Source organism: Cucurbita maxima, unplaced genomic scaffold (assembly GCF_002738345.1).
Source record: "Cucurbita maxima cultivar Rimu unplaced genomic scaffold, Cmax_1.0 Cma_Scf00017, whole genome shotgun sequence".
Taxonomy (NCBI): Eukaryota; Viridiplantae; Streptophyta; class Magnoliopsida; order Cucurbitales; family Cucurbitaceae; genus Cucurbita; species Cucurbita maxima.
Genome location: NW_019272033.1, coordinates 2493595 through 2510668, shown reverse-complemented (window position 1 = coordinate 2510668; position 17074 = coordinate 2493595). Strand labels below are relative to the sequence as shown.

The window sequence follows — 17074 nt, the reverse complement described above, 5'->3', positions numbered from 1 at the left end:
AAAAAAAAAAAAAAAAAAAAAAAAAAAAAAAAAAAAAAAAAAAAAAAAAAAAAAAAAAAAAAAAAAAAAGAAGAAAAGAAAAGAAAAAAAAACAAGGGATGATCATGGATTATGTTTGGTGGCCTTGCAGATTCCATCTTCTTGGAAGCCAGTTTTGGAGGATCCATCAACTCTACAGATATTTTTTGATTATTATGCCATTACAAAAGCGCCACTTTCCAAGGAGGTTCATACAGCTTCTTATTTATGTATTTTCTGTTTTTTTTGGAGATATTATGATTCCTGATTTGAGGTCAAATGAGATCTACTAAAATAAGATTTTGGCATGAAAGTTATTTGTTCTCAATGTTTAGTGGGTATTAATTTCATTTCAAACTTGGCTTAAGATAACTGCCTTTAGATTAATGATTGTTTTGTTTAAATATCTATGAGCATCTTCAACAATTACCAGATCAGTTTGGTTTTGCCATTCAAGTTTTATTTTCTTACACGAGATTTGAGTTCCTCAAGGTAATGAAATAATAGGGTGTTTTTGACAGTTCTTTATTGCATTGTGAAGGAGAAGAACAAGATAATTTTTGAAGAAAGAAACGAAGATATAGTGCAGTTTGGTCTGAAGTTCACATTTTAACACTGTTACGGATTTTTTCATCTGAAATTTCATACTTTCCTCCATTATTGATTTCGCACCATTGTGATCTTGCTATAATTTGTAATCTCTTTTGTGTATTCTCTTTTCATGTCAAGGTATTCCTGCTTTTTATAATTTTTTTTTCCTGATGACTATAGCTATTTGCACTTGATTTCTGTTTATTGAGAAGCCAGGTAAAGCTCTTGGCTTTGCTTTAGTTGTTAGTTTTATTATTACTACTTAATTGAAGGGAGACATGTGGATAATAAAAAAGGGAAAAAATGTGTTAGATTAAAGGAGAGATGGTTGGCAACTTGGCATCTCCTTTGACAGGGTCTGGAACTACCTTCGGGTTTCCTTGTTTAACAGATATGGTTTAGGCTACACACTTCTCGCAGGTGGATCAATAAAATAAGAAAAGAAAAATCCCACCGCAAAATGTGCCTATACAAAGGAACTTAACTAAAAATTGTAAGAAGGCTCTACTTATTGAGCATAACAAGCAACGGATGATAACCAACTCATTGGAACATTCATGGAGAGACATTTATAGATTTATCTAGATGTAGACCACACCCCTCTAAAAACTCTCAACCTCTCTAAAAGTTATCTTATATCGCTCTAGCCAAATGTTTCATCAGTAAAAAAAAAAAAAATCCTACTAAAGGCTCCCCCTTGTCTTGAAACGGTAGGTGGAACAATACCTTAAGAAATTTGGTTTATATTCCAGATTTATCTTTTTCTGGTAGCATTGAACAGCATTGAGACGATGTTTCTTATATCCATTTTTGGAAACATACTAGTTATTCACCGATAGTCTCTTAAATTCTGGATTCATTTGCTCTTTTATTTTTCAGTTTAAACATGCTTTCTTATGGGTTTCCACAATTCTCTTCTAGGCACTGGAATGCCTGGTTCGACTAGCTTCCGTTAGACGTTCTTTGTTTACAAATGATGCTGCTCGTTCAAAATTTTTGGCCCATCTTATGACAGGAACTAAAGAAATCCTACAAACTGGGCAAGGTGTGTTTATTATTGCATCCTTCACATATATGTACGCGCGTGCACACACGCATCTATCTATCTATCTATCCATCTATATATATATATTGTTTCACTTCTTCTGGAACAATCACAGACACTTTTTTGGTTATGGATCTACTACTAGAAACTCAATGCATAAGCTTTGCATTCAATGTGTATTCTTGAAGAATCTAATTTTTCAATTATTCAACCATTTCATTTTACCAACTTTACTGTTAGTCAGATCAGTCAACATTTCTATGTTTTGATGCAACAACAAGATGTTATTTGTAACAAGTACATGTAGCATGGTTATGTTTATACCTTTATGTGTTTGTAGTACTAATTGCTGAGTAGATTTGAGTTAAACTACTGGTGGTGCTTGAATTTCTTCCAATATGCTCATTATTTATGTTAAATAAAAGGTGAAGTTTTGAATTTGTGGTATTTATAAGATTATAAGAGTGCTCTGTATAACTGATGATTATTATGCTTCATGGCTAACCAAGTTTTAACTAGCTAATGTATCCCAATAAGTTTGGCTTTGTTAGCTTCGTCCTAATGGTTCGCCTTGTAATCTTGAAAAGTTGTTTGTTCTTTTCAAACCTAGATTTTCTTTTGTTTGTTGATTGGTTTAGTTTATATTGCATTCATTCACTTTTTTTCTATTTATCTAATTTTTATTGTTAATCAGGTCTCGCCGATCATGATAATTACCATGAGTATTGCCGTCTTCTTGGACGTTTTAGGGTGAACTATCAGGTATTCTTGTTCTCCTGCTCTGTAGCTGCTTTCACTTGAAATATGTGCCTGTGCGTGGATATACATCTATTTTAGTTAGTTGATGATATGATGGCTTATGGTACAACATTTTGCATATTTTGTGTCTATGTTTAACATTGTGCATTATTTTAGCAAATTTTTTTTTTCTCTCATTACGTGGCGGCAAACAGTTTTATGGGCAGGTCCCTGAAACTTTTGTAAATCTCTATGAATACATCGATTATGTGTTGGGGGCCAGTAGTTGATTGCTTTACAACTATCTGGATTCAAAGCATTAACCTCGGGGATCAGAGGAGCTGAAAAATGATGCCCTTTTCTTTGAGTATAGGGTAGAGGATAAAGTTCAATAAATCAATAAATCAGTTCTTCACCTCTTTAACGTGTAAGGATTTAGAAGACTCAATGCCATTAGGGAATCATCTAAAGGCGTTTTTGAAGTTTCAATAGGAATCTCTTTAACAACCGGAGTAATAGGAACAACTGTTGAATCTCTAAGGCCTTGATGTGGAAATTTAAGTTGAGCATGCAAGCATTGGTCATTAGATGCATCAATGATAACTAAGTTCTCCTTTGAAGCATGCAAATTTTTTGATAGGGGTTAACTGCTATGCTGAGAAGACTTTTCATTTTCAATTACTGAGCTGATACGAATAATGTCCAATGGATTTGAAAACTCTTTTATAACCGAAGTGCTCACGTAAGACATTGAGATAAAAGGAAATCAATTGAGGTGATATCCTCAAATTGAAGAAGAGAATTATCCTTTTTAGATCAGTGATTTCAATTGAAGCTGGGATGAAACCACATAAGTTCTTCTGAACTTTAATATAACTTACACTATAATATGACAAATTTTGGGTTTTAGATGAAACTTGAATCAAACAACCGAAGTAATGACTGATTGCAACGAAAATGAGCATATTCCATGAAGAGTTAAGTTCATGATTTTAATCCAAACTCTATAACCTTTATGGTTTGCTGTGCTTGCTATTGTCCCAATTTCAATCTTCAATTGGAAATGACTAATATTTAACCATTTACCCAAAGGACCAATACCAACTAAAAGATTAGCATCTTACATTGAAGTAAAGCTTTCTTATCTATAAAAGGATCAATAAAAAAAAATGGTTCCAAAGTGCACTTCAATGACCCACTTAATACCTTTCTAATCACCATGCACAGTCAAATAAGAAACTACCAAAAAGGAGCTCCAATTTAAATCAACAACTTCTTTTTATCTTTTCTAACACAAAAAGAGGATTTGGAGATGGAGGGTTTAGGACCAATCAAATCGTCCACTGATGGAGGAGAAGGTAGGCGAGATGATTTGGTATAAATCTTACATGTTGATCACAAATTACAATCCAATTTGGTATACGTAAGACAAAATTCAGCTATAAATTCTGTGTAAAACTAATTGAGTCTGTCCCAAATATTTTGAAGAGTCATTTGCAATTTTTTCTATTGCATCTAAGGTGCTAGTTCGGTAATTCCAAACTATGCGATCCATTTCCTGTCATGTGATTGGATGCACCATTATCTACGATCCAAGGCTTCACTAATTTTTGGTAAGTTGCTAGGGAAACTGGGATATTTCTTTGTGCCGTGCCACCAATCTTACTTTTTGTATTGTGGTAACCAATGATCCTTTTTAGTTCTTTGATTTGATGAAGAGTTGGTTCTGCCTTCATGCTTCGGATTAGAAATAGGACAAAAGGCAATGAAATATTGCATAACTAGGACAACAAAGTATTATTGCTTGAATTGCAACACCCAAAAAAATTAATAGAGTGCAAATAAACCCATTTAGTCGAGTGTTTAGATGGTTGACCAAAAGTTGTGATCGGTGACCAGTGGTGGAGACGAGGCAACGGGTAGTGGTAGTGAAGTGATTGATACCAGTGGAAGTGGGTTGACACAAACATATGTGAATGATCTTAGGAAATCAGACACCAATGGTGAAAGCGGTTGAAGCATGAGTCATGATTGAAGAAATCGACAACAGCGGAAGGACTTGAGAGGGACTGACGGGTGAGTGGAGATACCAGAGTTGTGGGTTATCTAGAGTTCGTAGACATGAACGAAGAGTAGGGTTGATAGACGTAAACCATGAATCACGAACAACAGTTGATAGACACGCACTAAGACGAGCAAGTCACAAACAATCCTCGGAGATGATGATGCTGATGAAGAGAACATCTAGGGTTTTATCTATGAGGATGTTTTGACGGCTAGAGTTTCTTTTCCTTACTTTGATACCATGAAGTTTTCTAATATTCTATTCCGGTTGTTTATAGCTCTTTTTGTTGTCATTTTTGTTCTCTCTCATTGGGAGTTTGTATCCCCGAACACCTTTCTTTCTATTTGGTGAGGGTTTTGATTTAGACATCTTCAAATCTTCACAATGGTGCTTGCTTTTTTTTTTTTTGTTCACTCATTTCCTTGTAATATTGGTATAATTGGAGGCTTTCATTTCTCCTCATTTGGGTTTTTATTTTCTACTTTTACTTTTCTCGCACTCCTGGGAGTTTGTTTCCTTTGAACATTTTTGTATCTTTTCGTCATATCATCTTGTTAAAAAAAAAAAAAAAAAAAACTGCAGGCTCAATCCAGGCATAATAACTCATGGTGATTCTCTTGGCAACGGACTGTTTGGTTTGCTTGCCTCTCTGCGTGTGATTAATCATGACATTCTTGTAGGCATGATACAAAAAATAGAATAAAAAAATTGTTTAAGGTGGGACAACGGGTAGAATAACTTGTGCAATGAGTCAACTAATGGTGCTGGTCATCGCTTCCAAAATTCAACTTTCTTTCTGCCACTAAATTTCCACTCGATGAAGACAATGCCTCTTGAATTTTTTCTTTCTTTAATCAACAAAATATATTGAATTTCTTCTGCTGTTTTTTCCCCTCATCATCAAGCACCTCTTAGAATATTTTTTGGAGTTACCTGCACCAATGAGTGTTCTTGTGATCCAGAATTTCCGGCAAGCAACACCGTCAGTTGGCTAAAGTTTGGACGTTGGTTTTTGACAGGATATGTGTTCCTTAGCCACTGAACTGTTATGTAATCAACCATATCTGTTCTTTGCTTGTTCTTTGACTTGTTTTTTGATTTGCCTGATAGACATTAATAGTATTAACATGGATATTCTAAATTATCAAAATGTAATGCTTCCGTATGACTGCAACTCACATCTAAACCAATGTTTGCAGTTGTCTGAGCTTGTCAACGTGGAGGGCTATAGTGATTGGATTCGTTTAGTGGCAGAGTTTACTTTGAAGTCCTTGCATTCTTGGCAGGTTTGTTGAAATAGTAGATTCTCTATTGGAGTATTCTATGAATAATCTGTATCTATCTTCCACGATCGAATCTGTGTACATCACTAATGAAAATAATGGCCTGTTGCCAGTGGGCTAGCAGCAGTGTTTACTATCTCTTAGGTTTATGGTCCCGATTGGTTACATCTGTTCCATACTTGAAAGGCGATGCTCCAAGTTTATTGGATGAGTTTGTACCTAAAATCACTGAAGGTTTTATCACATCAAGATTGAACTCTGTGCAGGTGAATGACCTGTCTTTCTTTGTCGAGATTTGGTGATTTTTTCTTGCAAAGGTAAAATTAAGCTTTTTCCATCTGATTCTCTATAATATGCAGGCTGGATTACAGGATGATCCTTCTGAGAATCCATTAGACAATGTTGAAGTCTTACAGGACCAACTGGATTGCTTCCCGTACCTCTGCAGATTTCAGGTAAAATCTTCTTGTTTGGTTTTTCATTCTTTTGTTTTTTTAATTGAAACAATTTTTCTTTCTTGTGCGTTGAAATATGTAAATTTAGCTTCAGCATTAAATGTTTTGATTTGGTGTCTTTTGCCTTCTGCCCTTTGTTTCCACCTGAGTTGCAGTATGAAACCAGTAGTTTGTGCATGATAAATATCATGGAGCCCATATTGCGAACATACACGGTAGGTCATTGATGAGTATGACTGTTGGAATCTTGTTTTTCTTGGTGGTAAAGTTGGTCACTTGTATATCTTTTTGTTTAACTGGAATAGGAAAGAGCTCGGCTGCAAGGTAGTGATAACAGTGAGCTTTCTGTTATGGAAGCCAAACTTGCATGGATTGTTCATATTATAGCTGCTATCGTTAAAATAAAACAATGCACTGGTTGTAGGTAAGATGATTGTTCAGCTTTCGCAGGAAGGTGGAAATGTTTTTCATGATGATTGATGCTTTTCCTAATTTTTGCTGTTACTGTCATAAGTGTGGAATCGCAGGAAGTTCTTGATGCTGAACTGTCAGCTCGTGTGTTGCAATTGATAAATGTTACTGACAATGGTTTACACAGCCAGGTATGTCCGAAATACTTGCCTCATGCTTCTATGATTCTTGCCCATGGGACATGCACCTGTAGGAAAGGAAAACTAGTCATTATTTGAGCTATAGAGTCTCTACATCTGAACCAAAAATCGTTACCATTTTTACCATATTGATAAGAACGCAGTCTTGAGATTGAATCCTGAGAAAATATGTCCTGAAACTTCGTTATATGGTTAATAGAGTTGGTTCTAGGAAGGAGGCTTTTCATCCATTGAGTGAAGAGTTTAGCAATAATTTTAAATAGACTAGTAACTTCATTCCATCTATTGAACTCTGCATACCTTATTTTTCCTATTGAAGTTATTTTTTCTTGTAAAATAATGGTATTGCTTCTTGTGGAACTATCTTTTGTGCAAACTTCATACCTTCATATTCATTTACCTTTGCTTTCTGCAGAGGTACGGTGAAGCAAGCAAGCAAAGACTTGATCGAGCTATTCTTACCTTCTTCCAGAATTTTCGCAAGTCTTATGTGGGTGACCAGGCAATGCATTCCTCCAAGGTAATTAATAGATATATCATCCTGTTCTATATGAAGGTTACATGTCCCATCTATTTATTCTTTTTTTCAATTGCAGCAGTTATATGCGCGGTTTTCTGAACTCCTTGGACTTCATGACCATCTTCAATTGTTGAATGTGATTGTCAGCAAGATTGCTACAAATCTTAAGTGTTACACTGAGGTGAACGATTTATTCATTCTTTGTATTTATAATAGCTGTGTGTTATGGATATAAATCAGCTCTTTATGTACATTCCCAGAGTGAGGAGGTCATTGACCACACCTTAAGTTTGTTTCTGGAGCTGGCATCTGGGTAAATCCTATTACAACAGTGTTTTAGTTTAAGAATTTGAATCGTACATTATTGATTATTGATTGCTCATTGCTCTTTCATATCCTCCCTCTCCCCCCTTTCCCATTTATCAGATACATGACAGGGAAGCTGCTTTTGAAATTGGATACTGTTAAATTCATTGTTGCAAATCATACGGTACTACTTGCTCTAAGACATCTTTTAAGTTCTTTATTCATCTATCTTAGCTTGAATTGTGTTATAACCTTCACACATCTCATTTAAAGATTTTTCTTAAACCTAAAATTTTAGAGGGAGCAGTTTCCATTTTTGGAAGAATACAGATGTTCACGCAGTAGGACAACCTTCTATTACACCATTGGCTGGCTAATATTTATGGAAGAAAGCCCTGTTAAATTTAAATCGTCTATGGAACCACTGTTGCAGGTTAATTTCTCTGGTCTCTGTCAAATATACATGTACAGATGTGCATGCTTGCATACATCCCATGTAATGCCCGCAAGTATGCATGTCCATCATTCTGCTTGTTATCCATCTTTTTCTTTCACAAACTCGCCTGCCAATTTTTTGCAAATCATACCAAATTATTGGACTAGGTTAGACTTATTTTAGCATGTTTCTTCAATCTTCGTTGTAGTCTACACAAAATCCTGCCAATGAAAGAACACACTAACTAATTAATTATTTTGTTGCCTAGATTATTAGTTTACTTTTGTGTTGTAATTCTCCTAGCTGAGATTGTTATTTGTTTTTTTTTTTTATTTTTTCTTTCCTTTTCACTCACTCGAGAGTTTATTTCCTAAACATTTAGTTTTTACGTTATCATGAAAGGTTGTTTNTTGTTAAGGAAAAAAAAAAAAAAAAAAAAAAAAAACTACTAGGCACATTTTGTATTGTCAGTCCTACAAAAATTGGATGGCCTCGATACAAAGGGCAATTAATCTTACAAAGTTCTCTAGAATTTCACTTGGTGATTTAGGGCTCAGTTCTTTTTTCTCCTGGGTAGTTCTTTTTCTTGGGGCTGAGTTCTTTTTCCTATTGGTTTATGTTCAATGCTTTTGGATGTTAGAAGTTGTTTTTGACTCGGTTTTCAAAGTACGGCCTTTTGTGTTGAGTTTGTTCTTTGAGTCTCTCTCTTTGCAAGTTTCTTTGTGTTATGTTCTCTCAAGGTTTTCTTGTTGTGGTAGTTTTTTTTTTTTTTTTGTTCATTTTGGTTCTCTGTAGTGGTTCTTCTTATGTTCCGTTTTGTTCTCATGTCTTCAAAAATCTAATGGTTACTGATCCTTGTATTTTCTCATGAATAAATATGACGCGGTGGTAGGAAGGTCTATCTACTCATATAATTGGCTTGCTCTAGCTTTTCTCAATTGAGGTTCATGATATTTAGGTTTTTATCAAATTGGAATCAACTCCCGACTCAGTTTTTCGTACGGATGCTGTAAAATATGCACTTATTGGGTTAATGAGAGATCTCCGTGGGATTTCTATGGCCACAAACAGGTAACTTTGTTGAAAATTTATAGTTATCTCAATCCTTTGATTATTTATACGCTTTCCTTCATGTTTCAGTCGCAGAACCTATGGACTTCTGTTTGATTGGCTGTACCCTGCACATATGCATCTCCTCCTGAAAGGCATTTCTCAGTGGACAGACACACCAGAGGTATTTGCTAGATATCTAATTGTTCACGCTCAATTCATTGATCCTCTCATTTTGTGAAGGTGGCTTGCCACATACTTTGTATTAAGAGTCATTTAATAGAGAAGGGGTTGATAAGATGGGTTTTCTTATATTTTCTCTTCTTTAACAAAATTCTAGTAGGAAAGTAAGCATTTGGATTTCACAGTACTTCTGACGATAAAATAAATGGCTGAAATGCTAAAAGGTTTTTCAGAAGGGTAATTCGATAAACTTATGAACAAGCCGAGTATGGAAGATATCTACAAACCAGCGGGGGGAAGTGTTGGATTTCCGTTATATTTTTGTAATATTATTTGTGTATAAGGTGTTTTAATTTATTATTCATATCTGGAATATTTTTTCCTTATTGGTAGATGGTCATTCATTTTATAATTTGACTCCCTATTGAAGAAATTTAATGGGTTCATTTCTTCCTAAACTTCAAGTTTTGATTCTTCTATTGTAATAATTCTCTTAAGAAGTTAGAGTTGATGTTTCATGTCAGTTGAAAATTACGAGGCAGGATAGTGTTCAGCTACGTTTCTGGTCTTGAAATTATCATACAGATATTTGAGTGTCTTGACATTTTCGTTGGATAGGAAACAGAACTTCTGCATCATATTTTCTGGATGTAAACATTGAATGCATATTACTGTTTTATTTATTTACATATATTCTCTTCTCTTGATTTTAAATCGGTTCTACTTTTATGTATTTTGAATAGAATGTCTGTTGAATGATCATTGAATAATATATGTAGGTGACAACCCCATTATTGAAATTCATGGCTGAGTTTGTGTTGAACAAAGCACAACGCTTGACTTTTGACTCATCTTCTCCCAATGGCATACTTCTTTTCCGAGAAGTCAGCAAACTAATTGTTGCTTATGGATCAAGAATTTTATCTCTCCCAAATCCTGCTGATATATATGCCTTCAAATACAAGGGAATATGGATTTCATTGACTATTTTAACCAGAGGCAAGTATATAGCCATCCTATTACTATAGTTTTGCAGTCTCTCTATTGCCTATTTGTGTGGGTGATATATTTTTCTCTCTTTCTGTCTTTAATTCAATTACTAGAAATGAGAATTTCATTTTGAAAGGTTCGATCAACATTTTGTCAGCCAACTTTAACTTCGCGAGTGGCTGGATACGTTTTGTCATTTATTTTGTCTTGTAATCTTTTGGTAGCTTATGCAGTAGATAGACTTTACCTGCTAATTTATCTCTTGTAATTGTTAGGCAAGGTACAATTGTAAGTTGGAATCCCATTTCTAAGTTCACTTGTAATAGCTAAATTATTCATGCTTACAGTACATATTAAAAATCTTGCTGATAAATTTTCTTGTGTAGATTAAAATGTTGATGCTTGTTCTTTAAGAAATTTTAGGAGCTATTGTGTGGACTTAAAATTTAGTAAGCTTTTCTATGAATTGCTGCAGCTCTTGGTGGAAACTATGTGAACTTCGGGGTTTTTGAACTCTATGGTGACCGAGCACTTTCTGATGCACTTGATATTGCTTTAAAGTTGACACTGTCAATTCCTTTGGCTGACATATTGGCATTTCGAAAGGTGTGCAAACTCTTTCCTATAGCTCATGATTTTAGTTTCAATTATGTGATCATAAGTTATGCTTATCTATGTCTGTATAAAAGGGTACAGCAACTATAGAATAGCTCCAATATTTTTCTTAACTTAATAAAAATTTAATCAGAACTTGCACTAACGTCTTGCTGCTTAACTTAAATTTAATCGCAACTTTGCTCTAACTTCTTGTTAAGAATAAAAAGATTATATATACATTTTTTTTTAACATGAGACAAATTCTCTATTTCATTGATGAATGAAATCGCAAAGAAGGGAAATGTATGCCTCCTTCCATCCAAGTTCGGTTACAAAGTGATCTCCAAGTAGTAACTAGAGAAGTGTACTGTAGTCTTTAAAAGGAGACATACACGTACACCCATACATAGCATTAAAATTAACAAGATCTATAAAAATTTGATAGGGAGAAATGAATCCATTCACAACCCAATTATATCTCGTACCAAAGTTTCCATAAAAATTTCGTCTTAGGGTTTTCTTCGCTTGCTGAAAAGGATAACTCATGAAACCTGAAGAAAGATCATGTAGTTGTTCGACACTGTATTTGAAAAACCAAGGGCTTCTAACATCAAATACCTGAAGTTTTGTGCAGATGAGCAGCGACGAAAAATTTGGATTCGGGATTCTAAAATTTTTATTTAGGTTTTGTGCAGATAAGCAGCGACCAAAAATTTGGATCTGGGGTTCTAAACTTTTATTGCATAAGACACACCGAGGATAATATAGAGTGATGAGACATTCGCCTTTGCAACTAATTAGCCATGTTTAGATCCATGATTAAACTCCCAAAGAAATTTGTTTTCCTTGGGAAGTAACCTTTCCAAATAATCTCATACAAAGGTTTTCTCTCGTTCCTATTATTATGAAGTAAATCTTCTATTGAGGATGTAACTTTAAACTTTCGATAGATATATAGTTTTTATATCCAAGCATTGGAACCTCCTTCAAACTTACAAAGGATAAAATATGTGATTAAGAAGCCTATTAAACAATTTCTCTCCTGAGACGACATTCAGCAGCAACCCACAACCCGAATGACCTTAAATTGGATTCCTCATAACCTATAGAAGTCAGATTTTCGAGTTCGAACCTGTTTGAACACATTCCAGCAAAGACTAAAGCCTTGGATTAGTTTGGACGGCTGGATTAGTTAAGGTTGACAATGGCACGATCCATGATCCCAGTGAAGACCCATACAAAGAATCACTGGTCTTACCTACTCGATTTGAGACCTCAGAATTGCTCCACACATATCCAAAGTCATTCGATGCTGATTGACAAGTTCCATTGCATCCCTCAGTCTCTCCACGTTCATGCTCTCCCCTAGACGCCCAATGATCTACCTTGACCACTGCGAGAGCCATGCGAACAGAGATGGTGTTTGGGTTTTTTTTTTTTAATTTGGTGAAATCAGCCTTATGACTTTCTACAACCACAACCCATGACACCCTACGGCCCCCAAGAATGGCAGCTTGTTTATAGCAAACTTTCAAAGTATTGAAGAAGGTCAATTGTGTGAGTCCGATAGACATTGCAAAGATTGAATAAAGATTGGGGGAAGATTTACCAACAGGTGGGTGTCCCGCCATTAATTGTTGAATCTAGGCCATGGTATCCACATCAGGAGTCAAAAAGGTGGTTATGGAAAACTGATTGCAAACACAAGTGTTATGAACGCCGCACCTCTCACCCTTCATAGGCAAAGTTACATTGGCAAGTCCCATGGCAACACCTTGTACACTTCTGAAACGCAAAGTCATCATCGACAAAAAGACCTACTCAATTGAGCTAGATGACAAATATAGGGGAACAAGAATAATAATATTGGAGATCGTTGGAGACAACTTTTTTCCTATCTCTGAAATGGAACTCTTTCTAATGGCTAAAAACATCTTATCTGCTCCATTGAACCAAAAGTTCTTCAAGGAGAAATGAGTTTTAGAACAAATTATATGGATAGAGAAACTCACCACCAAGGAACACACTATGGCTGAAATCTCTCACTTTTGGGGCCGGGTCTTTTGTGGGTAAAGTGGACATCTCTAGATATGATTCGAAACGTAATATAATTGAGGATAGGTGGGGGTGAGTAAAGATCCATCTTACCATTTATGATGCCAAAAGTAAGGTAGACAAGCCATTGCTTAAACATTTTGAGGATTAACAAGCTAGGAGAGGCCTGGGAGGATGTGACAGTTGATGTACTACACATAGCCTCTTGAATTTTTCATACTATTTAGTCAGAAAATTTTATTGGAATTTGATTTTTAAATTTTTTCCTTGCACTCTACTTTTATTTTGACAGTTCTTTGTTTCTTTGCAGCTGACCCGAGCATATTTTGCTTTCCTAGAGGTTTTGTTCAGCAGTCATATTGTTTTTATACTAAACCTTGACACAAACACGTTCATGCATATAGCTGGTTCTCTTGAATCCGGCCTCAAAGGTCTGGATACAAATATCTCATCGCAGGTATGGTTGTGCATATCTTTCTCCTTATTATTGTTTATTTTTTTCGTTTTATTTTTTCTTTATTATTTTTTTATTCACTAATGTTTTTCGTATTGTGTACATGTAACTAGAGATCTCTTAATTTCTGTTGCAGTGTGCATCAGCTGTTGATAACTTGGCGGCTTTCTATTTCAACAACATCACTATGGGAGAGGCTCAATCTTCACCTGCTGCTATTAATCTCTCTCGTCACATTGTAGATTGTCCCACTTTGTTTCCAGAGGTAAGGAACTTTCTGGTTATCATGCAGAAGAATTTTCTACTTTTTAGCGCTGAATGTACAAAGTTGTTCAAGTTGAGCAGGCATCTTGGTTCTGGTTTCTATAGTATTTGATGCCTGGCAAACTAATAGGGTGTTATTACAGTGAAGAAATAACTGAAATGGATCATAAACTAGTGGTTTTGTTTCATGTGCAATCTTTAATATTTCTCTTCTGAGAACAAGAATATGTTTATCACGTTTGCAGATTTTAAAGACCCTTTTTGAGATCGTTTTATTCGAGGATTGTGGTAACCAATGGAGTCTTAGCAGACCAATGCTGAGCTTGATACTCATAAGTGAACAGGTTTGATGGTTTATACTCTTTCTATTTATTAGATCTCTAAAGAAGTGTACAAATTGTCAAGTAGACTGTAGAGTTAGTGTCCAATAGCTTCCCTTGCTTCTTGCATCTCATTTGAATAATTAAATATTAGTGCATCCACAATGATGCATAGAAGCTTATAATGCTATATAGGGGACTTATTCTAATTTTTTTTTTTCAATGAGTAGAATTATATTCAAGAATTACGCCACCTTTTATTTCCAGAAGTTTGCAATTTGCATACCCTGCTTCTACATCGTTAAACCCTAATTTCTTTGCCTTAAACTATCATATTTCTTTTACATGCCTTCGAAAATCTTTCATCTATTTCCTGGGGTTCAAATGAAATTTTATTGAGGAATTTTTTTTTATCTTATTTGAAAAATCAATATCATTGAGTGAACGAAAGCTGTAACAACTGAAAGGCGGGTTGAGAGAAATGGGGCATTTTTCCAGTCATCTTTTTAACTAGAATTAGTTCTTTTTCCTTTTTTTTTTTCTTGTTTTTTTTTTTGCGAATGGATGATTTCTGCATTACCTAAATCGTGACCTTTAAAACTGTCATTTGTTTGCAGATGTTTACCGATTTGAAGACCCAGATCATGGCTTCTCAGGCAAGTTTCCTAATTTCTCTTACTAAATTGAAGTACAATTGATTGATGTAGCTGGAATATACCTTTAAACTTGGAAATTAGGAGAGAATGTGGATAGAAAAATAAATAAAGGCTAAAAAAGAGAGGTATTAACATTTATTTTTCCTTCTGTTTGAGGACCCAGATCATAGATTGCCTGCTCTAAGAAAACTACTACATATTTGTTTTTTCCCCCTTTCTTTCTGAAGAATGTGGTGGGGTAAACTTAGTTCCAGCTCTCCAGTATGCGGATGAGAGGGGGAAAAAATAAAAATTACAATAGATGTTTATAACGCTCATTTCTTGTCTTAAAAATGCAGCCAGTGGAGCAACACCCCCGCCTTTCCCTCTGTTTTGAAAAACTAATGGCTGATGTCACGCGAAGCTTGGATTCAAAGAACAGGGACAAGTTCACTCAAAACCTGACTGTATTTAGGCATGAATTTCGTGTTAAATAGTTTCGATTCCATGTGACGGAGATTCAATGATGAATTGTCTGCTCATGACATTCATTCACTTGGGAGAAGGGGAAAAAAAAAAAAAAAAAAAAAAAAAAGGAACAAAAGTTCTATCAGGTCATTCGCATATGTCCCGAGTCATTAACAAAGCGCTTTTTTCACAATTAGTAACGTTGATATTGCCCGACGACCCCAAAACAATGCGGATTACTAAAAGCTGCACGGGTCTCCTTATCAAGAAAAGGTATGTTTTGTGTCCCCCAATTATAATCTGTCTTTATGTGTGTGTTGAAGAAGGTTGGTACTATTACAAGTAGAGCAGCTGAAATGGTAGTAACGTCTGGATATCTGATAACATGGCGGTTTGGAATTTTGTTCTGTTCAGTAGATGCTTATTTTAGATCAATTCTTTTTAGACAACAGTTTTTCAGGAGTCTAGGGGTGATATAATGTACAATAATGTCTAAATATTCTTTATACCATGTTGATAATAGAAGAAAAGCAGATTTGTTTGTTTGTTTTTTTCCCCCCTTTTATTATAATGTTCTTTGATTGCTACATTTAAAAGGCTGCAGGACAGGCAGTTGATATATTTATAAGGCCTTGGCAATATAAATTGCTATTCAATATAGCTTTGAAAAGATAAATGGTTCGCTAATGTTGTTTGAAAGGAACTGTTTCAAGAATTATGCATATTTTACTTCTTTTTAACAGACAAAGTTGTTAGAAACGTACGTAGATGGGTAGCATCAAGTATGTTGCGTTTAATTTAGGGCTTCATAATATTCTTATGTAATAAGTTGTTTATTCATGGGTTCTCATTTTATCTTTTGTTATTGTTATTATTATTATTATTATTATCGACTTCCACATCGGGAGGTTAGGGGTTTCAATTTGCAATCCCTATCGATGATCATTACCTCAACTAACTTTGGCTTGTATGAGTGTTTGTACAACAAATGAGGAGAGATTCACCGAAATGAGTTTTATCGTCCTGATATCTAACTTCATACATAAAGATGGAGAACATGAATTAATGTAATGTGTTGTGTATTTTGTGATTGAGATGTTATCGAAGTGCATACGTTACCAATCAGTAATATATGAAGTATTCTTAAGGTCGATTTCTTGAAACTAAATAGACTTGAGAGTCTTTAGCTAATAGTGCTAGGTTAAATATATCATCCACTTGATTTTATAAGCATCGTCTTAGGCTTGAGATCAATTAAATTAATATTGATTTTACGAAGCCCGATCAGATCTATAATGTTTAACAAAAGAAAAAAAAAACAACATAAAATTATATATTCATAATAATTTTTTTTTCTATCTTTATAACAACAATGTTCTTAGAAAATTTTAAATTTAAATTTATTAAATACAAAAAAAAAATTATTTTTTCGAAAAGTAGGATGAAATTTATATAAAAGAAAATATACGTGCAAAACAAGAAAAGCATAATTCATATGACATACCAAAAAAAAATTCTTAAATATCTCTAGTTGCTTGTTTCACATGCATCCATAACTTTACCGTTAAAAATAAGTTAAAACTATGAACGTGAAGATCATGATAATCTAACGGCGAGGGGAGAGAATGAATATATTTCCATTTATGAGAAAAAAGAAAATTCTTCCATATTTTCAAAATCCTTAATTTTTTTAATAAAAAAAGTAATTTAAAAAAATTAATTTTGTTTTTCAAATTCATGTATTAAAAATTGTAGTACAAAATTTGGAAGAAAGCAGACCTAAATTAAAAAAAAAAATATGAAACTAAACACAAAATTACATGATTAAAACATTATATTATCATTAATCTCATTTAATTATATTAAGAAGATTAGGGTTTGAATTAAAAAAAAATAAAAAATAAAAAACAGTAATTATCCAAACAGTGGAAAAAAGATATGATATTTTGATTCCGAAAAACATTTTAAACCATAGTTTGATTTTTATATA

General features: G+C 34.2%; 1 protein-coding gene and 1 non-coding gene across 5 annotated transcripts in view; both read left to right on the top strand.

The window, feature by feature from the left end:
- The window catches only part of LOC111492092 (exportin-7-like), a 20384-nt gene extending 4754 nt beyond the window's left edge, over positions 1-15630 (top strand). For 3 of the 4 annotated variants that reach the window (XM_023141280.1, XM_023141277.1, XM_023141278.1), the window contains 23 exons: positions 131-226; positions 1531-1654; positions 2349-2416; positions 5657-5743; positions 5854-6006; positions 6100-6195; positions 6351-6410; positions 6501-6619; positions 6710-6797; positions 7222-7326; positions 7403-7507; positions 7587-7639; positions 7753-7816; positions 7931-8065; positions 9027-9139; positions 9209-9302; positions 10081-10300; positions 10767-10897; positions 13254-13400; positions 13534-13662; positions 13907-14005; positions 14599-14637; positions 14976-15630. In XM_023141280.1, coding sequence (XP_022997048.1) covers positions 131-226; positions 1531-1654; positions 2349-2416; positions 5657-5743; positions 5854-6006; positions 6100-6195; positions 6351-6410; positions 6501-6619; positions 6710-6797; positions 7222-7326; positions 7403-7507; positions 7587-7639; positions 7753-7816; positions 7931-8065; positions 9027-9139; positions 9209-9302; positions 10081-10300; positions 10767-10897; positions 13254-13400; positions 13534-13662; positions 13907-14005; positions 14599-14637; positions 14976-15113 — 2463 coding nt within the window. In that variant the 3' untranslated portion in view covers positions 15114-15630. The remainder of the gene's footprint in view (positions 1-130; positions 227-1530; positions 1655-2348; positions 2417-5656; positions 5744-5853; positions 6007-6099; positions 6196-6350; positions 6411-6500; positions 6620-6709; positions 6798-7221; positions 7327-7402; positions 7508-7586; positions 7640-7752; positions 7817-7930; positions 8066-9026; positions 9140-9208; positions 9303-10080; positions 10301-10766; positions 10898-13253; positions 13401-13533; positions 13663-13906; positions 14006-14598; positions 14638-14975) is intronic. The other variant, XM_023141279.1, reaches the window with a different exon arrangement.
- LOC111492534 lies at positions 915-1046 on the top strand. Its single transcript, XR_002719889.1, has one exon. It is a non-coding gene; the product is annotated as a U6atac minor spliceosomal RNA (small nuclear RNA).
- Positions 15631-17074: the final 1444 nt, after the last annotated feature.